This window comes from Macrosteles quadrilineatus, unplaced genomic scaffold, assembly GCF_028750875.1.
Source record: "Macrosteles quadrilineatus isolate MER2022 unplaced genomic scaffold, UCM_ALF_1.0 Scaffold_1__1_contigs__length_201487025, whole genome shotgun sequence".
In the NCBI taxonomy this organism is placed as follows: Eukaryota; Metazoa; Arthropoda; class Insecta; order Hemiptera; family Cicadellidae; genus Macrosteles; species Macrosteles quadrilineatus.
The window spans coordinates 1,917,935-1,943,738 of NW_026542594.1; the positions used below are offsets into that span (position 1 = coordinate 1,917,935).

Consider the following 25,804-nt stretch of genomic DNA (forward strand, 5'->3'; position numbering starts at 1 on the left):
TAATTAACTCAATTAACAGTTGTTTATCTTTACACGATGGCTGTGATAAAATTTGGAAATTTTCATATTTTAAGAGTAAAATAAAAAAGAAAATTAAAATTTCATAACCCACATGACCCGATTTTGCTGGAACTCGTTCAAGTTTATGCCACCCTACACGTTCATACCGAATTACATCAAATTCTGACCAAAATTACTCGAGTTATGTTGACGGACGTTATGTATATATATAGGGTGTCCCGTAAGTAAACAGTCTGAAACTCCGGGAAATGGTTCTATGGGTCAAAATAAAGAGAAAATCAAGAATTTCTTTCCCAAAACCGCTTCGTTAACCAGATATTCGCCATTTTGTTTTTTCACATTACATTTTTATCTTTTAAATTTTTCAACCGATCATTATGAAACTTGATATATATGTGTATGTTAAGGTAATAGAGACCCATGCTAGAAAACAATTCATCTTGAAACTTCGTATTTTTATGGTTTAGTGTAAAATAAATGAATTCGCCAAGCTCAAAATATATTCATAAACAAGCAACCTATAACAGTTTAGTTCTCCGTAAGAATATCATGGGAATTTTAAATTAATTTTTTTTTAATTTCTCCGTAATTAATAGCCGTACAAAAACATTTCAAGATACTAAATTATTTGTTTTTAAGCTCTTCAAAATGGTTTGGAGAAAATTTTAGAATTTTTTTGTTTTGAGGGTCAAAAATAAAACCCCCAATTGTTACCCCATAAAACCCAGTTTCCATGATCCGATCACGCTGGTTCTCGGATTATTTTTGCTCGAGTTAACGTGCTAACAGACATATATTTGTATATATGTATTCGATTGGATGGTGTTTTTGGCCTCTGGGGACATCCAATCGAAAAAGTAAATCGGTCCCGTGTCCAGGTCTTACCATGAGACCTACGGTAATAGCTATATATCCCTATATGGAAAATTCGCTAAAATTCGGTCCATTAACGACATTTGTTTGTGTTTATGATCCATACTGTTTTTGTTCTTATATCCGTGGAATAATGCTACTGTATGAGCTACTTCCTGATCTACTGCATTTAAAAGTCAACGGCCGATCTTATGCCTTTATTTGTGTATCAAATACTGCTTCGATAAGGATAACATGAAAATTAAGACCCATGGTATAGATTCCTAAGAGAACGGTTTAACCCCATTGTTGTTGGCACTCACCGATATCTTCTTAAACGCCATGCAAAATTTAAATATATTGCTTCAAACGTCTAGGACTAGTTTGCGTGACGAAATGCGTAAGAGTCGACCACGAGACGACGTTAAGAGCTTCGCTTGCTCCGCCCAATGAAACCATATTTGAAGTTTTAGTCAAATAGATATTAAAACAATATTTTGCCCGAAGACAACATAAATGTTATTGTCTTGTTGCAATGTTTTCTGGTACAATTAAATGTGATGGAAACCGTTTATGTTAAAACTAAAACAACCTCTTTTCTATATCCCTCCCTTTTGTTTAATTTGTCATGAATTAGCACACGTCTTTTTACGTGCTTCGCAAGAACTGGAATTCAAATACAACAATTTAGCATTTATAACTATAAGCTAAACCCCTGCAATGCAGAAACGCGTATGACAATGCATGGTTGGGAGGGTATGGGGGTATAAAGCCCTTCAGGGAGTTACAGACATCGTTCATTACAATTATCGCTTTAAACCTCCAACATTATAGGTATAATTATTGGCACCAATGCTGAGATTGACTGACCTTGTTATCTCTTTTTAAACATAAAAATAAAATTAAAAAAAGAGAACGAGTGATGTATAAATTTCTGTTAAAACTAAATTACTGCAAATTTGGAATTTGCTTTGAAAAGGTATAGCAAAACAAAAAAGCTCAATGAGAAAAATCAAATTTGGATTAAAATTATTGTAAGTACAGTCTACTCAGTATGTATTTCTTATCATTTAACTTGATTAAGAGGTTATGTAAAATGATTTACATGCCGTACAGAGTTACTCGTAATGCCTACTGTTTCATAGAATAAGAGAATTATACTAAGTTTATTTTTTGTTCTCTCAACTCTATCATAAAGTAGTCTTATTCACCAAGATACAAAATTATCCTATATTAGAGAAGAAATAAAAAATCGAAGCGAAAAATATCAAAGAAAATTAGAAAGCCATCCAAATTTCCTGTCAGTTAACCTCCTCGATAATAGTGAAGCTACATATAGGCTCAAAAGAGTTAATCCAGTACGGTTTCAGCTCTCTGGATTGGAACGTCACGAAGAAAAGAACAGAATAATCCAATAGACCTTCCAATTCGTTTTTAGTTAAACTTTTTATAAGTTTTTTTGTATGTTAGTGCACTTGATGGAATGTAACTAACCCCAGGTTAAAATTGTCATGAAATTTACTTAGGTATTGTTCTAGTATATAGAATATATAGATATATAGAATATATAGAATATATATATATAGTATATAGATTGTAAATAAATACTTGTAAAAAAAATCTGACAACTACAACCACAGACTATAGAACCAATCGCAGCCTCCACGCTCTCTTGTTGCTGTTCTGCTGTATTTATAATTATTATTGATGCACCTGTATCATATCACTATCACTATCACCCACTTGACTACTCCCACCATCATGATTCATCAAACGAATGTGTCATGCGGTTTGATAAAGATATTCTTCAAGTTATCTCTGTTATAAATTCCAGTTTCTGAGTATAATTATTTGCTTGTAAACATAGTTTGAAAACTGAGAAGGGCAGCACCATGTCCTGATGACTTGCTCTTATTTTGAGATAACAATCTCATCTTAATCTTTTGGCCATTAAACTTTATATGTTATCACAAAATAAATGTTTATTACCCATAACACCTTTTTAAATAATTCACGTTGCTGTAGGGATAGATTGACCACGGAAAGATATGTTTTTTACTCTTTTGGAAGTCAATTAGTCTATCGCAAATCCTTGTTTTTACAATAGGTTCACAAAAACGTCCTCCCTTTGGCTGATGTTCGTTGACGTATTCAAAGGATCAACACTTGCAATTTTCTGCCAGGCATGTAAATCACTAATTTCGTTCATCAAATGACTTTCCGAAAACTGCTAATGACATCCTAAACGTAAGTTAATTAACTAATAACAACAATTGTCTGCGAACTATTTTCTCGAGAATAAGCAGATCGAGCTACGTCCTACAGACTAATCTAGTTCCGTTCCCACTGGGGAGAATTAATTGGTCAGTGTCAGAGACAACAACACGATAAACACATTTATGTTCATCCCTAACACCTCTCACGCTGTGGACGGTTTACTCTATTCTCTTCAGCAGAAAATCGTGGATTTATGGAGTCGTAACCTATCCATCAGTTTTGCGTAAGAGGTCTGGCACGTTCTAGGCCCAATAGACAATGATATTCATGAATATGAAAGAGTAGTTGATGGTCGGTGTACGCAGATGTCGAGGCGGGTTACTCAGCTGTTAACATGTGACTCACATTCAACTCAGCAGCGAAACTGATTCATACCAGTCAGTAGCGTAGATGCTCATTGTCATTCAATAACTAATAGTCAATGCATACAGACATTCATCTTTAGCCAGTCTAATTGAAAAAAAAAAATCACCAGTCGAATAAACCTCATAAACCATATGCAACCATTATTATGTATAGTTTACCTCATAACATCTTTGTTCAGATTATGTCACCTTAATAACAATGAGTTGAATTTTTTGATTGCCGATTGATATAGAAAACAGAAGGCAAACAATCTGTATGAAGTCTCATGACAATCATTTAACATTGTTGGTAGGAATCATGACACGGGCAGACGTTACAACTCTCTTAGTTACAGAGGTCGATGAATAACTCTCACCTTAAATTATAATCCATCTTGAATAACGGAATGGAGATGGCCAAGCTGCTTAAATTAGTCTCCATTACTGCTTGCTCTGGTGTTTTAATTAGAAGTCGTTAGCATAGATTAAGTGTTACGAGAGGTCGTCCAGTGGTCGAAACTCGACCAAAAATATGTAATGTAAACTTACTCACTTCTTTATTTTCACCCCACACTGTATAAATAAAACATGTGATTGGAGTTTCTTCCATTTGTTTTGATTTTCTGTTTATATTTCGTTGTTATTTCGTCACCACCATGGCAACGCATAAGATCCATGTTAATTTTTTCAAATTTTTAAACACATTTTTTGTGCTTATCTTTGAGCCTATTTAAATTTATAAAGGGATTCTGCACACCTACAGGAAAATAGCTTTCTAACGGTATGCGTAGATTTACCCCACGATGCACACGAGCTGAGAAAAAAGGTTTTAAAGAAACATGCTTGCCTATTAATATATAGATAGATAGATTAGTTTCAGACTGACGACCAGAACACAGTACTGTACTCTTATGGCCAATGTCTCGCTAACTATGAGCATTTTACCGCTTTTCGTGCATCATATAGGTAACTGCAGTTCCGGCCGATAAAGTGATAGTTTTATGAGCAGTACTCATAATAGGTATAGTAGGATTGACTGTTTACCATAATACCATGATAGTTGTAAATCCCCTATAAAGAGTAGTTGAGTAGTTTCTAAGAGACTTACTGCTTACTGTGTTTTGCAGCCCAAAGCAACTTGTTCGTTGATCATTTTACTTTTGCTTTTATCGGGGAGGTATTCCCGTTTACACTACTTTGGAGGCACTATCCCACAGAAAAGTTCTATTCAAAGTTCTATTCCAAAAGAGTAAGAGGGACTTGTTGGTGGTCCCGAGATATAGTTGACGTAGTGAGAGATTGATTAGCTTCCGTAGGGTAAAACTAGACGAATTTATTTGGAATAAGTGATGTAAACGACATTTCGCTTACATCCACCAAGGATATGCGAAATTACATATTTTGTTCTCACTGAATATTGTTAAAAGAATTAATGTTGAAAAGGTTGACGACAAAACAATTTTCTATCATCGGGTTTTCAAGTATAAAACAACAAGCTAAGTCGATTAAAACAATCTTAAACTAAACTATACATTGTGTATCTTGCCTTTTTAGCGAATTTCCCTATAGGGAAGTAGCTATTACCGTAGGTCTCATGGTAAGACCTAGGCCCGGGACCGATTTACTTTTTCATTTTGATGTCCCCAGAGGCCAAAAACACCATTCGTTCAAATTTTTATATATCTATATATAGAGATATATATATATATATATATATATATATATATATATATATATATATGTGTCCATCCGCACGATAACTTGAGTAATTTTTGTCCGATTTTGATAAAATTTGGTTTGAAGGTGTAAGGCGGGATAAACTCGAACGAGTTCGCGAACCAGCATGATCGGACTATGGGAACGGGGGTTTACGGGGGGTTTTATGGGGTAAAAATAGGTTTTTCCCATTTTTGACCCAAAAAAAATAAAATTTTGCAAAATCTTTTCAAACCATTTTGTAGAGCTTAAAAAAACAAATAATTTAGTATATTGAAGTGTTAGTATGCGCCTAATGGTTACGAAGAAAATTCCAAAAAAATGTAAATTTTAAATTCCCATGTTATTCTTATGGAGAATGAGTAAACTGTTGTAGTTTGCTTGTTTATGAACATATTTTGATCAAATTTGGAAAATGTTTTTATTTCTTACTAACTATTAACATTTTACAAAAAAAAGTTTTACCCTCCCTGATGCAGCAAACCTAAGAACCTGTTAAAATAATTCTATTTAAATAGGAAATAAATGTTAAATTTTTAAGTAGACATTTTAGTGTAAATCCAATCAGACATATATGGAAATTCGCTTAGTCTGCAGGTTTGCTGCGGCGGGGGTATTTATATGTAGAGGTAGCGAAAGCATATGTATTATATTTTTAATTACGATTTAACTGGACTTGGGGTGAGATTATTTTAAATGCTTTCACTCCTGTTTCAGGTGAAGAGCGACGATGAACTGACAAGATGAACGTACAGAACCTCAAACGTCACTTCAACAGCCAGGACGCGCGGCCGAGCTCTGTGGAGGCCCTCAGGCTACAATTCAGCAACCCCGAGTCGCGACCTAGCCCTGCTGTGGCGAGGACACAGATACCAGTGGCTAGGTTCGGACAACGGCCTCCGACCTCCCCTCATGGCAGCGACCTGCTGACCAATGGTCACTCTGTGACGTCACCTACCAGCAATGGCAACTACACGACACAACTGTCGCCGACGCCGACGCCGGACCGATGGAGGCTCAAGTATGAGGAGGCCGAGAAGAGGCGGAAGACACTGCTCTCTCAGAACCAGAAACGTGAGTATAAAGACTTAAACAAGTGTAGGTATGTTGGAAATACTAAATGCTGAACTTACTGGGATTGTACATCTTACTCCGTTGAGCTAGCGTTCAGGACCCAGGAGGGTCAGAGATTTGGTCAGTGAACTCGGTCCGTTTCCGGCTTATCTTACATAAATGGGATTGACAATGACACCATGCAGAACTAGGGGATAACACACTCATGCTCTATTATTTTCAACGATCTGACGTAGAGAAACTACCTAGAATAATACCTGATACATTCAATGTGATTTTATTAGATACTAGGTGAAACCTGTCGAAATAGACGGTTACTTTCGAGGCTTCATCTAACTGCGATAAACAGAGTGAAATTATACCAATTTTGAGCATTTAGCATTGTTTAATGGGTAATAAATGCAAAAACTATAATGACTATTGACCCTATTGTGTTAGTTACAAAATATGGTTGATCATTCAAGAATAAAATATTTCCCATGCCGTAGGATACGTTATCGGTGTTATTATTACTATGTTAAGTGGTTTTTCTTCTATTGGAAGAACCTTTATATAGTACTAAAATCGTATTGGTACATCTTTTGTGGCAAACACTTTCGCAATGGGTAAGAATGTAAAGGGTGTATCGGTAATCAGTATTATAGGCTTGTTATTTTAGCTTGTTTGGTACAACTTCACAATTACGAGGATCAGGTATAATCTCGCAAACCAAAAAGAACAGTATTTCTTGAAACCAAATTTTTCTTATAAAAATTATGTAGGCTATATCAAAATTATCCATCAAAATCTTTCAAGAAATCATTACGCGTAATGTAACTTGATCAAATATAATTATTGTTGACGTAACTTCCCAAACCTAATATGTTCCATTTGATTAGGTAGGCCTATATCATTTTCATAAACAGAACCATCGCACTTGCATTCGCCATTGATCGTGTACACTGTATCTGTATAGAGTTCCTCGCTCACACCCACCAGCGATCTCGCGTGTACACCAAACAAATGGAAATACGAAGGTCGGTATTGATAATTAATGAGTTTCTCTAACGCATCGTTATTCACTGCAGGTGTAGTCGTGGGTGTAAACTGCACACTGTGCATAGCTCAGTCTCTGTACGTCCATTGATTGATGTGGTTCTATGATCGTCTAGCTGGGGAGGAGACATTACGTACCACAAGACATTCACGCCTGTGTTCATTTAACGAGTAGAATGCGGCAATAGGCTCTGGTGACAAGGATATTATCAGCCAAGGATACTGTCTAAACAAGGAGCCTGCCTGTCTTTCCATCACATAATAACCAAACAGATTATGCTGCAATTTCACACGAAGCTACCGTGTCGATAAGGAGTGTCACTTGCATTTTGCCGTTAAGGTTTTTTTTTTCCAGTCTTTTAATGTTAGGATAGACTAGCAGAGTTATGGGGCACTGGGAAGAACATACTGATTAGTCTACGTGGCAACGAAAAATATAACTAAAATGCTGACATCTAATTGAGCGGAGCGAAGCAAAGCTCTTTGGGATCGGCTTCAATGCAAACTTTCTTGACACTATCACTCAATAACGGCTGAACATATTCTAGCCAAACCTTCCAAGGTTGTTTCGACAAATGTTTGGAAGGTTTAAGACGAAACAACTTCAATTTTTGATAATGCCTAGATGATTTAAAAGTTGCTCAAAATTTTTAAATGTTAACATTGGCTGTATGCGTTGCCATGATGGTTACAAAATAACCATATATAATCATTTATAGATAAATGCAGGACAATTTCTCCATGCATTGCCAAAAATCTGGCAAAGATTGAGAAAATTTCGATTAGTTGGATTCAACCCGACTTGTGGGTTCACCAGATGAGATTGGCAAGCAAACATAGAAACAATACCGATACAAAGTATATGTAAGTAATGTCCTCATCTTTACCTATGAAACTTGTTATAGATGTTGATATTTCTGAGACAATCTGATAAGTTAAATTGATGAAATAGTTATATTATACCTATAAACGTTGTTTTAATTTATTGCTTTATTAAAAACCATGAAACGTATGATTGCTGATTGCCGCTCAACTGTTATGAAAGCCATATTAGTTTACTAGATCCACATAACTATTAAGCCTCAAGTACGATTTTTTACTGCGCTATCTACGTGTTTACTTTGTAAATTATAGTTACCGTGATTCACCTCCTTCCAAAGAAATCTCAAAGTAATGTTACCATTACCAATAACTAGTAAGCGGTCGTGCCTTATCACCAGCTCAGCTGTTAGCAGTGAAAGGTCGTGTGATTATGTCTCCCATCCACCTCATAGGTATTGTTGTTGCTTGTTAATTTTATCACTTTTTTATATAGTCTAGGTCTAAATAACCGATTTTAGAATTTATATTTTATCATTTTTTACTTTCCAAAGAAATTTATTTCTCTTTCTAATTACACAAGTTGTCCAAATTGTATTCACTAAAAATATATTATCTTGAAGACAATCGAAGTTAAAAATGTGTTAAGATAACAGCATGGAGTGCTATTGTCACGCATTCTACTTTCTTCCATACATAGTATGGAGAAAGTATTGCTTTTGTAAAGATTTTCGAGTTTGAGTTTTTCAAATTTATGTTTTTTTCCCATCAGTTACTCCCGCCACCGCTTACTTACTAACAAATAACTATGAATTTCAAGTTTAATGTCAGGCTAAAGGAAGAAAAATTATGTTTAAGTTTGGTGATACGGTTTATTTATTTTTGGTTTTTTTTTCAAAATTTGTGGTGTTAAAAAAACTATTGTTATTGGGTTTCTTATGGACGATCTCAGTACCGTACATTTTATTTTGAAAGGAAATTATTATTTTATGACAACCATGTGAGGTGAAGATTGAACATGTCCTCCTTCTTGAATATAATCATGACTCGTCTGGGCTCAGCAGATTGGTTAAATTAACTGTTAAATAATTACAAATGTTTCCAACCCAAATATAACTAACTAAACTGCAGATTTAATTTTACCCTCATCATAGTTCTTATTCCATAATTATTCTTAAATTTTATCATTATGGATTATGTACAAAGTCCAGATAGAGGATGTACAGTATAATAAATTAAATCTCCATTTTTTAATAAAATATAAATCCGAAGCTAGCATTTGATCTATGGTCAGATCCCTCATTACTGTAGGGCCCAGGTCCAGTATTGTTCCAAGACCGTTATGTTTAATAAGCCTACCCTAGCGGCTTGTAGACTATTGCTCAACAGCTCGTCGTAGCCTAGCAGGTCGTGGGCGATACACGACACTCGCCGACTGCTTTGTGTTGTCCCGCCAAATTTACTGGCAAAATTTCCAGCTCCTTCTAGTTTTTATATGCAGTAACGTATAGGCTGAATGGTTTGTTTCGTTAGAAGGATCCTTGAAGAGTTCGTTTGATCTGTTCTTCGTACGTCATTACAACTAATTTTTCTTGTCAGCTTTTGCCATCTTCTTACCAGTTGTTTATTTTCTCTTACCTAATCTGTTTCGTTTCTTTGAACCTCTGGTAGTTCTACTCTTCTCGTCTTTGACTTTCTCCTTCAGTTAAACTCGTCTCTGGGTTGCTTATATACTGCTTATATGTTTTATAAGTTTTCAAATTATAAGGGTATGAAACCAAACCCTTGTAAAATACGTACCGGTAGCATTAATTCTCCTTTAGATTCCTATTCATTTTTTGCTTGAACTAAAACTACAAGTATGTATACAACAAAAACCGTAGCCACTATTTCTTCTCATAGCTACCATAAAAATAGTGACTATACCGCATGACTCATCGAAAAAGCCGAAGGTGAAGGTTAATGTACCGGTTGTGCTCTTTGATGACTAATATGCTCATTTGCTAGTCACACGAGAACTGCCAAAATACTGACCGCAGCTTCATTCATGACTCACTCGAGTGTCGAGTATGAGTGTTCGGTATCTCAAACACGATAGTAGTGTGTCCAACCTTGGCCTCGGTTAACGATAACCGTGAAGGGACAACAACTTGGGAGACCCAGGCCGCTTCCCCTAGAACCAACAAAGCCTTAAACCATTAGCTAAAACAGTCATGTATTACGCATATTAGTTGAGCGGAGCGAGCGAAGCGAGCGAAGCTCTTATACATCGACTCTTATGCATTTCGTAATACGCAAACTCCTCCTAGACGGCTGAATCAATCGTTTTCAAATTTTGCATGGTGATAAAGACCATATCGGTGAGTGCCAACATCTATATGGCGTTCAAAAAGTCTCTCAGGAATCCGCCCCACTGGGTCTCAAAGTTTCAATGTAATCCTTATGGAAGCAGTATTTGACACATAAACAAAGACATATGATCAGCTGTTGACTTTTGAATGCAGTAGATAAAGAAATAGCTGATAGCATTATTCCACAGATATTAGAACAGAAACGGTATGGATCATAAATACTAATCAAATGACGACATTAGCATGAGGTCCGCGACGTAGGAAGTGGTGAAGGAAGTAGTAAAGGCGAGCAGTCTGGAGTGTGGAAACTGTTTATGACGATTAGATGAAGGTATTTGCATTCCTTAAATTCTATGGGAAGAGAGGAAAACCCGTCCGTGACGTAGGAAGTGTTGAAGGAAGTAGTAAAGGCGAGCAGTCTGGAGTGTGGAAACTGTTTATGACGATTAGATTAAGGTATCTGCATTCCTAAAATTCTACGGTAAACAGGTCCGCGACGCAGGAAGTGATGAAGGAAGTAGTAAAGGCGAGCAGTCTGGAGTGTGGAAACTGTTTATGACGATTAGATTAAGGTATCTGCATTCCTAAAATTCTACGGTAAACAGGTCCGCGACGCAGGAAGTGATGAAGGAAGTAGTAAAGGCGAGCAGTCTGGAGTGTGGAAACTGTTTATGACGATTAGATTAAGGTATCTGCAATCCTAAAATTCTATTGGATGAGGAAAACAGGTCCGTGACGTAGGAAGTAGTGAAGGTAGTAGTCAAGGCGAGCTGTTCGGAGTGCGGGAACTGTTTATGACGATTAGATTAAGGTATCTGTAATCCTAAAATGCTATTGGAAGGGAAGGAAACATCTGTTCGGGGTGTGGGATCTGTTTGTGACCATTAGATTAAGGTATTTGCAATCCTATGATGCTATGGGAAGAGAGGGAAACAGGTCCGTGACGTAGGATATGGCGAAGGAAGTAGTAAAGGCAAGCAGTCCGGACTGTGGGAACTGTTTGTGACGATTAGATTAAGGTATCTGTTATCCTAAAATGCTATGGGAAGGGAGGGAAACAGGTCCGTGACGTAAGAAGTCGTGATGAAAGCAGTAAAGGCGAGCGGTCCGGAGTGTGGGAACTGTTTATGACGATTAGATTAAGGTATCCACAATCCTAAAATGCTATGGGAAGGGAGGGAAACAGGTCCGCGATTAGGAAGAGGTGAAGAAAGTAGTAAAGGCGAGTTGTTCGGAGTTGTTTATGACGATTAGATTTAGGTATCTACAATCTTAAAATGCTATGGGAATAGAGGGAAACAGATCCGCGACCGCCGCGACGTAGGAAGAGGTGGCAGAAGTAGAAAGGTGAGCAGTGCGGAGTGTGGGAACTGAAAACCGTTTGTAGCAGTTTTAATGTATCTGCGATGCTGAAATGCTATGAGAAGAGATGAAAGCATGAACACGACATAGGAAATGGTGAAAGAAGTAGTAAAGGCTAGCAGTACGGAGTGTGGGAATGTTTTTGCCAATTAGATTAACGTATCTAAAATACTAAAATGCTATGGAGCGTGGTGAATACAGGTCCACGACGTAGGAAGTAGTAAAGTATGAACATCAGCATAGTGTGAGATCCGTCTGTGGCAGTTAGATTAATGTATCTTTAAAAACGTTTAAAAGAATAGTCTAGAAAGTTCATAAATACCGAAACTATAAACACGAAATGACAGGTTAAATCGTAGTTATAATAGTCAATCAGCTGCTCATAGTATTATTATCTTTAAGTTTTGCTAACCTATTTCCAAGCGTACACGGATTACATGCATAATAGAACCACATTGTTTTGTGTTGTTTCGTTGGAATCCTGATGTGCGGCAAAGTATAAACCGCACGACAAAGTATAAACCGTACGGCAAAGTATAAATATGCAGCAATTAGCAGCTTTCTGTACTATAAACAGTACAAGGAAGCCAACTTTGTCGGGTGACTGTAGGAAAAACTATTTTTTTACTGCAGTATGACAAAAACAATATACTAATATGAACCCTTGATGACTCCGCTCAATTTTGTGGATGCCTCTGTGAACGCTACCTAGTTAATATTTTTCCCCTAAGGATTGTGCATAATTTTGATCTATTCTTTCAACAATAATTATGACTTCTGAAGTTTTTAATACAAAAAGTGTTACTCCTACTTTTGCCTATTCTTCTGTTTCTTCGAGGAATTATTTTGTTTTACAATTTACCTCTGAACATTTTAAACTTAAATTAAACTGGCTTCTACGTGAACATGTCTGACTTATGTTCATACAAAACGTGTTTTAATTAATTTAACTGTGTCTTCTTAATATATTTTGTAGTCTCAACGTGAACTGTTTGTGCCGAGACCTTGGCTGAAACTGAGGACGCGACCGAGACAAACACATTGTAATCTTACTCTTATCTGTTGAATCTCTCGGCTCGCGTTACGTCGCACCCCGACGATATTCTCTTGTTTCTTCTTAGAGGAAACCACCCGTATCATGAATTTTGGCCATATTCACTTCCCCTCCACCATGTAACGAAACTCATTACCGCAAAGCTGACATCGTCTTGTATGAGTGGTTTGTATAGCCTACTGGACAATAGGTGGAAAAACAAATAAGTTAATCATCGTACTCTCCTGGTACATTACATCTCAGCTGGTTGTGGTAGCGCGGGTGATTGGAGTTAATGACATTACGTCATAGGCTGGTTATCACGCCTCCGTAATCCGCCTTGGCCATTTAATGTAACCTCTATCCATCGGCTTTAGAAAAAAAACTATTATATTCATGCAGGGTGTTTTTTACGCAACCCAAATTACAAACGAGGGTTGTTTAAACATTAAATAAACTAACTCATAAGTTTGGTATCCATGTTTTTTTTATGCATTGTTGAATTATTGTTGCCTACTTACAAAATTTTGAATACAATTTTAATTAAAAGTTAATACCATAAATTTTACATTTGTATGTAAATGTAGTTTGTTTTTTGTTACCATGGAGACCAATTAATATTTACTTTCAAAACTCTCACCTCAGAACTTTGAAAGCCCGCGAGGCAGAGTCCTAGGTCAATATCGAGGCGGGAATAGTTCTATATGCATCCTCGGAGCTGTAGCTTCATTTGTGAGCAATTTGAGCCCAGTCGGCTCAGTAGTTTTTGAGCTTAGCTCATACAAACACACAGACTATGATGATAATTGTTTTGTCTTAGGAAGCTAGGCACGAGTCCGGGATTGATTTTCTCATTACTTCAGGCTAGACATAGGGGTTGCGGCATTATCACTTGGATAAAATCCATTTTGGTGATTTGGCAGAATTGGAACCCGGAACCTCAGGGACCGAAGTGCCGTGCTCTAACCACTAGGCCGGCTCGCTTCCCCAGTATTATGATAATAGATTTCTTTTAATTTTTAAGATATCATTCAATCTTAAGATCTTAATCACCTTAAGAAATGTTTTAGTTAATTTAATGCTTAGAACAATTACGCCAATCTATTTAAGACAGTACAAACTTGTTCTACCTGCGATTGAGCTGAGAAGGGGTCTTGACACACTGAACATCATTGAGACAACACTGCTTACACATTCTCCACATTCCTTCCTTATCTATCTGCTATCTGTATCAGTACTTCTCCATCACATTGAGCTAGATTTTAGGTTGGTATTTAGGAGTTTCCAAGCTACAATAATTGCACTATTTTGACATCCTATTGGCTTTTATGTATTTATTTGCAAGCCTACACTTAGTATTTTTAATTTTCGTATTTTTTATAGTTGAAAACAATTTATGTTACAACATTTTCTCTGTAAACTCAGTTTTGTTTCCACTGATAGTCTTCTTTAGTGAGCTTTGAGTGAATTTCAAAACAATAAGGTTAACATTAAAGCTAATAAAATAAAAGTAATCTTCTCAGTACGGTATGGTCTGAATACTTGAACAGAACTGGTATCGTACTAATATTATAAATCTGAAAGTTTGTGAGTGTGTATGTTTGTGTGTATGTTTGTGTGTGTGTGTTTGTTGCTCAATCACGCATAAACTACTGGACGGATTGGGCTGAAATTTGGCATGATGATAGCTCACATTCCCGATTAACATTAAAGCATATTCTTATCTCAAAGACCCTTTCGGGCTCCGCCCCAGTGGCTCTGTAGTTCCCCATGTTAATCTTATGATTTTTCATATTTAAAAGGAATTAATGAATCTTAACAGCTGTCTCAATTAAACAAGTTGGTTCTGTTCTATGATGTTCAACAGCATAAAAGTTATAAGGATTACCAACAGGGTGCAGCACTATTAATTTTTTTTTTAATTTATGACAACAGCTGATTTCCAACCAAAAGGTGAGTGAGCGTAGCGAACGAACTTCAACCTTGAGGCGAGTTAGCGTAGCGAACGAGCTAATCTGAAGGCAAGTGAGCGCAGCGAACGAGCTCCAACCTAAAGGTGAGTGAGCGTAGCGAACGAACTTCAACCAGGACGTGAATGAGCCATGCGAATACTTATGAAGCTAAACGGGGCGAAGCCCGCGGGTACAGCTAGTTGATCATAAAAATAAACAAATTACATTGCTAGCTCGAATCCTAGGTACTAATAATAGCATTAACATATGGTTTAGGCAGTACTATTCAAGCAATGTTAAATAATGTTTATTTTTGGGCCAGAAACATAATTTATTTATGTTTATGATCCATACCAGTTCTGTTCAAGTATTCGTGGTATAGAACCTCAATTGTAAACGGAAATGCTAAAGTGGTGAATGATATAGTTTCTTTGCCTATGAAGGTAAAAAATGAAGAGTAGTGATTCAGTAATTTAAGCTTCTTATTATTTACTTTTTTGAAGCAATGTATTTAACAATATAATGAATTACATTTGTATTGAGTACCACAGAGAAGTAACAAACCGAGGATGCACTCCATGATACAACAAAGTGGTGTCTAGCACTAGTAATGGTGTCTAGGACAAAATCCCGCACCGCCCCCCCCCTCTTGCCATAATGTACAAATGCCTCACCATGCGACCTGTGCAATAGGAATTTCCACACAGTGCTCGCAGTTCAGAATTTTCCTTGCTCGTTACAAGTACTTCTGCCCCAAAAATACCAAAGCTGAAATCGCACGGTTGTCCCATTTAGTGTGTTTCTTCTGTACATTACTTCTCTGTGTAAGTACACATTATACGAGTTAGTTGTTACAGTTGTTTTGTGTTTGGTGAGTCGGTGGCTCAGTCTGTATAGTGACAAATTCCTCATAACTACCAATTATAATTTAAAAGTAAAGTTCATTCTTGTACTCTTAACTTCTTCATTATTCTACTCACCCCCTTGCTTTGCGTGAAACTCCATTACTGACAAGGGAATAGAAATTCTCCTAACTGTGGTTCCACACGTAGACACATGCCATTGGGGCTCATGTGAATGCTGGCAAATGCAAGATGAAAATAGGCTCCCACCCTATGTAAGCAGGTGGAAATTTATTCTTGGGGCTTCAACTAGGGTGTCCTCAATCTGGACTTTACTACCGCACTTATCTCTTAATAAAACATGTACTGTCCATATAAACTTGTAAGTTAAGAGTCTTCCTTAGTGGAAGCCATGTTGGATTTCTTCCCCATAAGAACAATGTTAACTTTGGGTCCAAATATCTCATCAGCAAATTGTCATATAATTATGGATAAGGAGTTAAATTTAAGGAATTGCGGTCCTCTAGAGATTGACGTTTTTTATTTCACAATTTTTAATTTTTATAATGAATAATTGATTATTAATTAGCTTAAAATTATGCTAATTATTGAAAGGAAATGAAAATGGATTTTCGAAATTCAAAAACCTCAGTCACGAGTCTATTATGTTAAAAATACAAATTATAAATTTCAAAGCTATATCTTAACAAATAACGCCGTTACGTGTCCACAAATGATGTAATGTTTAACATTGTTCTTATGGGGAAGAAATCCAACATGGCTTCCACTAAGGAAGACTCTTAAACAGAATATTCTTATTCGCCTTCTCTACCTATCTATTATATAAGAGTCTTCTTATATAAAAAGACTTTATCTTTTATCTTTTCTTTACAAACAACCAAATTGTTGTACTATATATATGATAAGTGACACAAAGTTTAACCTGTGACTCATTCAGTGTCCAGAGATCATGAGGAGATGCTACGTAAGCAGTCTCAGCTACAGAGGGAGATGGACCTCACACGCAAGGAGCTATCAGACAGGGAGACTCAGCTCAACCAGCTCCGCAAGTGTAAGTTCCTTCAAATACCACCAGTGTGCAAACTGTACATTATAATATGAAAATAATCAACATTACTTCAGTGATGACACGTAAATAAACGTCTTTACGTGTCTTAAACAAACCAAAAATATGCATGCCAATGCTGATGAAAAGTAATTTCGTGATTGGTTTCGATAACTGGGTACTGGAACCCTAACCAGTAAAAGAGTTAGGAATCAGCCAATGATTAGGTATATTTTGTTCGATAGAATATGTAAAGTCAATTGCCCCTTTAAGATGAATTCCACCACACAAACTTACACTAATTGTAGTTTTTTTTATGTTGATCAGAAAAAAATCTAGGGTTAAGTTTGGTCAATGGTATGCCTTTACCTTACAATAATTTTGTTAAACCTTAACAAAAGGAGTATACACTTAGAAGAAATATTAACTGGGTAGGGATGCTAATTTAACATTTTTGGCCAAGAACTAAGCTTACCTCAACACACCTTTATTTGCTTTTCATATTTGACGAAGACAATTTCCAAAATTCCAATCAGGGAAGCCTTTTTTTTATCACTATTAATCAAAAAACCAAAGCTATTTATACCAGTAAACCAGTATTATTCACTATTATCAGTATTATTTCAGTATTACTATTTTCAGTATTATTATTATTATATATTTAAACCAGTATTTATTTGCAAACAATGTTTGCTGCCTTTAGCAGAGTTTGGAGTTTTATTTAAATTATTTATTGAAAATAACATCGACAAAAGCAAACAAAGACAAACAACAAACTGTTTTTACACAAAAGAAATGGTGTATATGGATATTATATTTTGACATATAGATAATATATTTCAACAACAAATGAGATATTTTGACAAATAGATAAGAGTTTGTTTGGATATTAAAATAATTTGTTTTATACTATGGAGCTTTTTAGGGACTTATGTCCCTACAAGCCACTAGTTTTATTATATTCTTTCTACAGCATAAAAGAGTTTAGTTTAGAAAAAACTAATGGAACACTGCTACAATACACGTAATAATTAATTTTTTCTGTAGGTGAATACATCATGTTCGAACTAAAACCAAGATTTAATCATGTACTAAAAATAATAAATAAGAAGATGATTAATGGTACGATTATTAGAACAGAAGCAATATTGATAATAAATAGATGAGTCACTGGCCCGAAAAATCAATATTTTTATATGGTTTGTAATTTGTTTATGTGTATGACCAATACTGTTTCCATTCTAATGTCCCTGATTGACAGTTAAAATAATTTTACCAGCTTTTTACTAATATACTGCATTTAAGTCAACAGCTGATATTTTGCCTTTGTTTATGTGTCAATTACTGCTTCCATAAGGATTGCAGTGAAACATTAATAGCCCAGTCAATGAATGCAATAAAACACCCTTTTTCGCAACTAAATGGTGGAAAGCTGGATTTTTTATATGTGATAGAACCACATGAGAGGTGTATTTTCCCAAAAGTCCCCACTTCTACCCCTTGAGCTTTCCCCCCACCCCCCTCCAAACATAGAAATTGCAGTGTTTTACTTAATTGGTCATAATTCGAATGCTATGTAAGCTATCGAGCTGCAATTTGTTTTGTTTTATTTCTGATTAGTTTTCCTACAACTTTCGTATTTACAACATTTCTCTAAAACCAATACTTAGGGAGATATAAAATTTAAACTTTGTTAAAAGCTTTGTTTCAGAGTGCAAAATTTTGTTTTTCTCTATATATACTTTTAAATAGAAATAATACGCAAATATGGTTCATACAACAGTTTTAGTACGTTTTTCAAGGTTTACAAATATATTATTGGTTAGTCATCTAGGTGACCGGGTGAAGAGCTGGGCGTCGGCAAAGAGAGCGCGTGTGGGCTAGTTGAACACTTCTGCGCTGCGTCATCGCATCTAGCCCAGCCAATAAACGCACAAACTGCCTTTTTTCGTAGCTAAATAGTGGAAAGCTGAGTTTGTTATATGTAATGGAACCACTTAAGACGTGTTTTTTCAAAAAGTTCCCGATTTTCCCCCTTAAGTTTTTCCTCGCAACCCCTTCCAAACCTGGAAATTACAGTCGTTCACTTTACTGGATATAATTCAAATTCTACGCATGCCATCGTAGTGAAATTTGATTTTTATTATTATTATTATTATTATTATAAGTTTATCTTTAACTTTTGTACTAAATGTTTTCTTATAAAACTATATCCAAAGAGATATAGCGTTTTAACTTTTTTTGATCATGTTTATGTTTTAGAGTACACAATTTTGTTTTACCCTCTATATATTTTTTCCAAATAAAATGTGCAAAATGTTTCAAAAAAAAATATTGTGTATGTTTCTTGCGGTTTATAAATATATATTTGGTTAGTCGTCTGAACGAACTGATGTATATACACTATATAGTGTGGTGCGTCGCAAGAGAGCGCGCGCAGGCTTCTTCAAAGCATCTGCGCAGCCCAGCCCCACCCGTCGATGCGTCGCGTCGTAGGCACCGACATTGCTAAGTACTCAAAGGTTGTATACAAATGCTAAAGTGTTGTACTTTGTACTTTACTACCAAAACAATCTGTATCCATGCTTGACCGTGAACTGCAAAAACAATTGTTATTTAGATGCAACCCAATAATTTACTTTTTTATAACCAGTTTTGGTTCAGGTAAATTAATCTCTACCTACTTACTTGTTATACTTGCAATACTTGTAATACTTGATTTCTTCATCTTTGACCAACGGAAGCTTGATAGATTGAGGTATAGAACAATAGGCCTAATAAAAACTTTATAAATCACTATAAACATACTCTTTGCTCTTCCTTACGTTACAATGTGCTTTCCATTATCTTCCACCAATGGGACTCGCAAGATTCCGCAAGATTTATACTAACTGCGCCTCGCGGTCAGTAACGATCTAAACAGTAAACTGCAAAAAAATAATAATTAGATTAAACCTAATTATTTGTACATTTCTTAAATTTATTGTTAGTCTTAACTCGTTCCTCATTTCAAATAATAATTTATTTAATTATTTCTGTCAACGTATACACCTAATGACAATAATATACATGGATACATATATTACATTACATAAAGCGTGTAAGAAACATACTGAACCCAATGATGAGATGACCCCATTCGCCTATGGGTCTGAGGATGATTCCAGTGTCGAATCGAAATCTACCACCACTTACCATCTTTTATGTATATTTACAGTATTGTGAGTAACATTATAAGTGTAAATTTATGTTTTAAGTGTTAGGCTATTAGACGCATTTTCTTTTATTTACTTTCCAATTAATTAATGTAATAAGGTATATATCCAAAAGTTATAAATAAGTAAGTAAAAAACTGTATTTGTGTCCCCATACATGCAGGCAAGACTATTTACGGGATACATACAGGAAAGTTATTCAAATTTCCTTTCTTAACATATTGTGAAGAGGTGTCAATCAAATTGGGTTTTTTTCATAATCTTGGTGACGTTCTGTTCTCTAATATTTGATTGTTTTCATGTTATCTTAAAAATGAGTCAGCATAATAGTTCTTTATTGGTTCGTGGTAGACATTATGCAAACGTTTAACATCGCTTATAAAGTTGAAGGCGCTTATTAAGTTTTTTAAAATCTCCTCAATTATATTTATAGACTTAATAAAAAAGTTGGTTTTAACATTGACTGGTTTTAATTTGTATATTCATTATCATGAGTAAAAATGGCTTATAAATATTAACAACAGTTTTCTACGTTGTTCGTGATATTATTTTAACACAGGCTTACAACTCATGGCAGAGCAGAAAGCTAACCCTTGCTAGTGGGAAGCGTGAAGAGAGGGAAATATCAATAATAGGACGCAGTTTGTATCAAGGATTAGTGGGTTGACAAAAACTTTTTACTGACAGCGAGATGCTTCATTTAGTCACGGTTTAGCTTGGAAACAGATTTTTTTGGTAGTAAATTAGGCTACAAATTAGGAAGTCTTCCGATTTGTATGAAACAGTTGAGAACTTAGCGGTGCCGGTCCTTATGCATCGACGGGCGGGGCTGCGCGGATGCTTTAAGAAGCCTGCACGCGCTGTCTTTGCCAATGCCCACATTACATCAGTCATTTCAGATGACTAACCAAATACATATACTTATAAACCTTAAGAAACACTAAAACTTTGTTTCTGACACATTATGAGTATTTTATTTGGAAAAAATATATAGAGGGTAAAACAAAATTTTGTACTCTAAAACATAAACATTATCAAAAAAAGTTAAAACGCTATATCTCTTTGGATATAGTTTTATAAGAAAACATTTAGTACAAAAGTTGAAGATAAACTTATAATAATAATAATAATAATAATAATAATACAAATCAAATTTCACTACGATGGCATGCGTAGAATTTGAATTATATCCAGTAAAGTGAACGACTGTAATTTCCAGGTTTAGAGGGGGTTGGGGGAAAAAGCTCAAGGTGGAGAATCGTAAACTTTTTGAAAATACACGTCTTAAGTGGTTTCATCACATATAACAAACTCAGCTTTCCACTATTTAGCTACGAAAAAAGGCAGTTTGTGCGTTTATTGGCTGGGCTAGATGCGATGACGCAGCGCAGAAGTGTTCAACTAGCCCGCACGCGCTCTCTTTGCCGACGCCCAGCTCTTCACCTGGTCACCTAGATGACTAACCAATAATATATTTGTAAACCTTGAAAAACGTACTAAAACTGTTGTATGAACCATATTTGCGTATTATTTCTATTTAAAAGTATATATAGAGAAAAACCAAATTTTGCACTCTGAAACAAAGCTTTTAACAAAGTTTAAATTTTATATCTCCCTAAGTATTGATTTTAGAGAAATGTTGTAAATACGAAAGTTGTAGGAAAACTAATCAGAAATAAAACAAAACAAATTGCAGCTCGATAGCTTAGATAGCATTCGAATTATGACCAATTAAGTAAAACACTGCAATTTCTATGTTTGGAGGGGGGTGGGGGGAAAGCTCAAGGGGTAGAAGTGGGGACTTTTGGGAAAATACACCTCTCATGTGGTTCTATCACATATAAAACAATCCAGCTTTCCACCATTTAGTTGCGATAAAAAACATTTATTGACTGGGCTATAAGACCCCTGGGGTGGATTTCTGGGAGAATTTGTTAATGCCACATAGATGTTGGCACTCACTGATATTGTCTTATCACCATGCAAAATGTAAAAATAAAGGATTGCTTTAGCCATCTAGGAGGAGTTTGCGTATGAAGAAATACATAAGAGTCAACGTATAAGAGCTTTACTCGCTCAGCTCAGTAAATGAAAGAATACAACTATAAAAGGGGTAGGAATACATGACAGTCATTGATCAGAAATTTATTGAAATTTACTTAAAACTTCAATAATGTTACAGTATCAGAGGCTGTGTACAAAGAGTATGACCAATTGAAGAATCAGTTTGAGTTGGAGACAGGAACGATGCAGAAGGCGATGCAAAGGGCATCTATGGTGAGTCAAATACTGTTACAAGTCAAATAAGTGGGTAAAAAAACAATCATGACTAAACAACATGTCATCAATCATCAAAAGTAGAAATCCCAACCATATAGAGAATAGTTGTAGCCATCCGTCTTTTACGAGATGCGATTGTTCAAAGAGCCTTTAATAAAGTGTGCTATTATTGGAGTATTATTTTTTATTTCAGCTTTTTCTATTCTATTATAGCTGATAGGGAGACAAAGATTCTTTAGTAGGTAACTAACAAGAATAAGTTTGGCATGAATAAAACAATTGGTACCTATTGGTATTTTGGAAAGAACTGCAATTGTTCAGTAGCAAACAATGTTTTGTAGCTCAACTGAAACAAGTTATTTTTGTTCTTGATTTAACTTTTTATTAAGTGAATGAAATGCTACCTTATGGCACGGTGCCTCACATGTGAGGCTTCCCAATTTTTAAATACAGTAGACCCCTTTTCATTGTATTTTTGATCAAAGAAAGCAATCTCTAAATGCTAGAAGCCTAGACAATCAATAGTACAACATTATAATTTTTATAATCAAGTATGGATTATTAGGCGTTTTACCAAAATCGTTTCCTTCAATACAAACTCTGTATATATCATGTCACCTTCGGACACACCATGTGATGGCCTTACACTTCACACTTCACAAGGCCAACAGATCCTTACTGTTCACTGCCTGCCTGTCTTAAATGTCTTGATGGATCAACTGACCTTCAGACATGTTGCATTATTCATCTATAACAAAACTTCTGTTTGCCATTCAACTTTAAATAATATTCTACAGAATCACTGAAATAGTTTTTCCTTAAAATACATACATTTTTATTGTAATACTAGTGTTCCCTGGCGTGTGTTGCTGCGCTTAACAACTATTATTTTAAATGGTAATTTGTTGTTTACGATAAAAAATATACCAAGAACAAAATATAATATGTATTTTACTTTATTGAAAGTGGATATAATCAATGTTTTTTCCTACAGTCACCTGACTAAGTGGGCTTCCTTGCAGTGATTATAGTACAGAAAGTTGCTAATTGCTGCATTTACTTACTTTTGCCACACTCTTTTTTTTGCCGCACTCCAGTATTCCAAAGTAACAACACAAAACAGCGTGCATGTAATCCGTGTATTGTATGCTTGAAAATAAGTTGGCAACACTTAAAAGATACTATGACTACGATCAGCTGTTGCTGTGTTTCCCAGTTCGTTCAAAGTTTGGATTTAACATAACCTAAAACGTGTTGTTATTTTGTGTTGTTTAGTGTTTGAAAGACTAATTATTTCTATCCTCTGTAATAACTGTAGGAAAAATATAATCATAATGTGTAACACGAGTGCAAATTGCCTTTGCTGCACCCGAGAAACATTCTACATTCGCCTACGGGTTGTGCGTGAGCATTTCTCCCAAGTGCAGCAAAGTGCCACTTTGCACTAGTTACACAAATAACTATTGTTTTTTCATTAGGTGTATAAATATATACTTTTTTTAGGCGTACCAACACGTGAGCATGCAACTTTCTTATTACTTATTGTATAAAGCATGCATTAAATTTAAATCGGCGACTACCCTTGTGCCTTATTAATGATGATTGCAAAAGCAAGACACAAAGGAAATTGTAGTTTCGCTTGAATTCAAAGTGTATTTCGGATTAAATGATTGTTATTTTTAGGATTAAGACTATTTCTCCTTTGAACTTACCACTGCTAATTGTTGCCTCGATCAAGTTTGGTGTAATATTTTTTAATCGTCAGTCTGGTTCCGTTGCAAAGCTTGGGTAGATTTAAGTTTCCCATATTAGTATTATTATATAGTATATTATAGCAGGGGTTCATAGTTGATGAAAATATGTTACTAAAGTTAGACCAACATCTTAAGTTTAGTCAACAATATTGTTCCCTGACGTCCGTTGCTGCACTTAACGAATATTATTTTAAATGGTGGGGTAATTTGTTGTAAGCAATAAATAATAAAAAATATACCAAAAACAAAATAGAAAATTTTTAAGCTTTTAACAATCAAAGCTAATTAATTATTAACAAATTAAGCTTTTAGGCATGCGTTAAGCTTGTCTGCAGGGGTTCATAGTTTACATGAAAATATGTTACTAAGGGTGGACCAACATCTTAAGTTTAGTCAACAATATTGTTGAAATATAAAATAACGGTAATTGATATTTTTTATATTCATCTTTGATCATGAGAAAAACATTAAAATATTGATTTGAAATTCGCTGAATAGCATTGTAACTTACAACACTGAATGTTGTAACTATTCAAACCTACAAAACACATGGTGAAAGTAAATATCATCGCTTTGAAAGCATTGTAGTTCAAAAAGTCTAACATTGAATTCCTTAAAACCCCATAAGTGGCGGAGCCCTTTGGCGGATCTGCCCCAAACTTTACATGCACCATCCTTGAAACATTCTTCATCCTCGAAAGTTTAATTAAATTCTGTTGTGCGGTTTTAGAGTCCATTCGCAACATACATACATACATACTTATTTCCTCTTTTATATCTATATAGCCTATAAATTCCCTAACCATATTGAACATTTACTGTAATTACTTTGACAGTATATATTTTTTTCTATACCTTGTCCTTTTTCAAATCAACCGTGCAAACAATCAGTAAATCACTTTAGTGTTCATGTCTGTAGTTAGTTAACGTTTTCTTTAGAAGGGTTGAGAAAGCGCCGTTTTTAAAGTAAAATTAATAAATGTTATTTTACATAGGTACCAACTTATAAAAAAAAAATACAAATTATTACATTAGAATAGTAAGTATGTAAGGATACATTTTCGTTCTACTAAACCTGTTTAAATCTAGGTAGTTTAAGTGGCAAAGTACCGGGGTTAATATAGTTTATTTTAATTGTAAAAGCAATATAAAGGAAACTCACAATTTTTACAACTAATTTTGGCTTTTATTATTTAAGTCCCAGTGGAATTTCAATTTATTATTAATACAGCTGTCCAAATTATGTAAACTATAAAAAAGAGTGTGTACAGATTTTAAAATCTACCCTTGAATAAGAATAAAACATTGAGTTGACGCCAGTGCACTCAAATGTCACCAACACATAACATTCATTAACACTTGCTCTATTTTCCCCTATAAAGAGTAATCTTTAGTGTAATCTTTGCTCAATAGTTACAACTGAGGTTTATTTCTGTGTACTGTATTTTATAATAATTTACTAGTACTGTGGATGTCTTATTTAACACATCTTACAACTCTTGTTTACTTTTAACTCGTTATTTTGTTCAACCAACATAGTTACTCGGTAACCCATACAGCCAATGTTAAATTTTAAAATTTTCAAATGAATTCTGTAGCGAAATACAAATTTTTGTGAGGTAGTGGCGGGTTTTAATCACACTTTTAATGCTTCAAGTCCTTAATTCCAAAATTTATTTAAAATACTTGCACTGGATTTTGAGATATATTACAGACAGACAGACGGATTCAAATTCAAATATATTTGTTATGGAAATTACAACAGCTTGGCCTCACCAAGTTTAAAAAAACTTGTCGGTGAGGTCCAATTG

General features: G+C 35.1%; 1 protein-coding gene across 1 annotated transcript in view; it reads left to right on the plus strand.

Moving 5' to 3' along the window:
- Positions 1–25,804, plus strand: part of LOC128983122 (shootin-1-like) — a 61,507-nt gene that overhangs the window by 13,456 nt on the left and 22,247 nt on the right. Inside the window, exons 2-4 of the mRNA XM_054402289.1 lie at positions 5,928–6,284; positions 16,637–16,750; positions 22,142–22,236. Of these exons, the coding sequence (XP_054258264.1) occupies positions 5,954–6,284; positions 16,637–16,750; positions 22,142–22,236 (540 nt within the window). The 5' untranslated portion in view covers positions 5,928–5,953. The remainder of the gene's footprint in view (positions 1–5,927; positions 6,285–16,636; positions 16,751–22,141; positions 22,237–25,804) is intronic.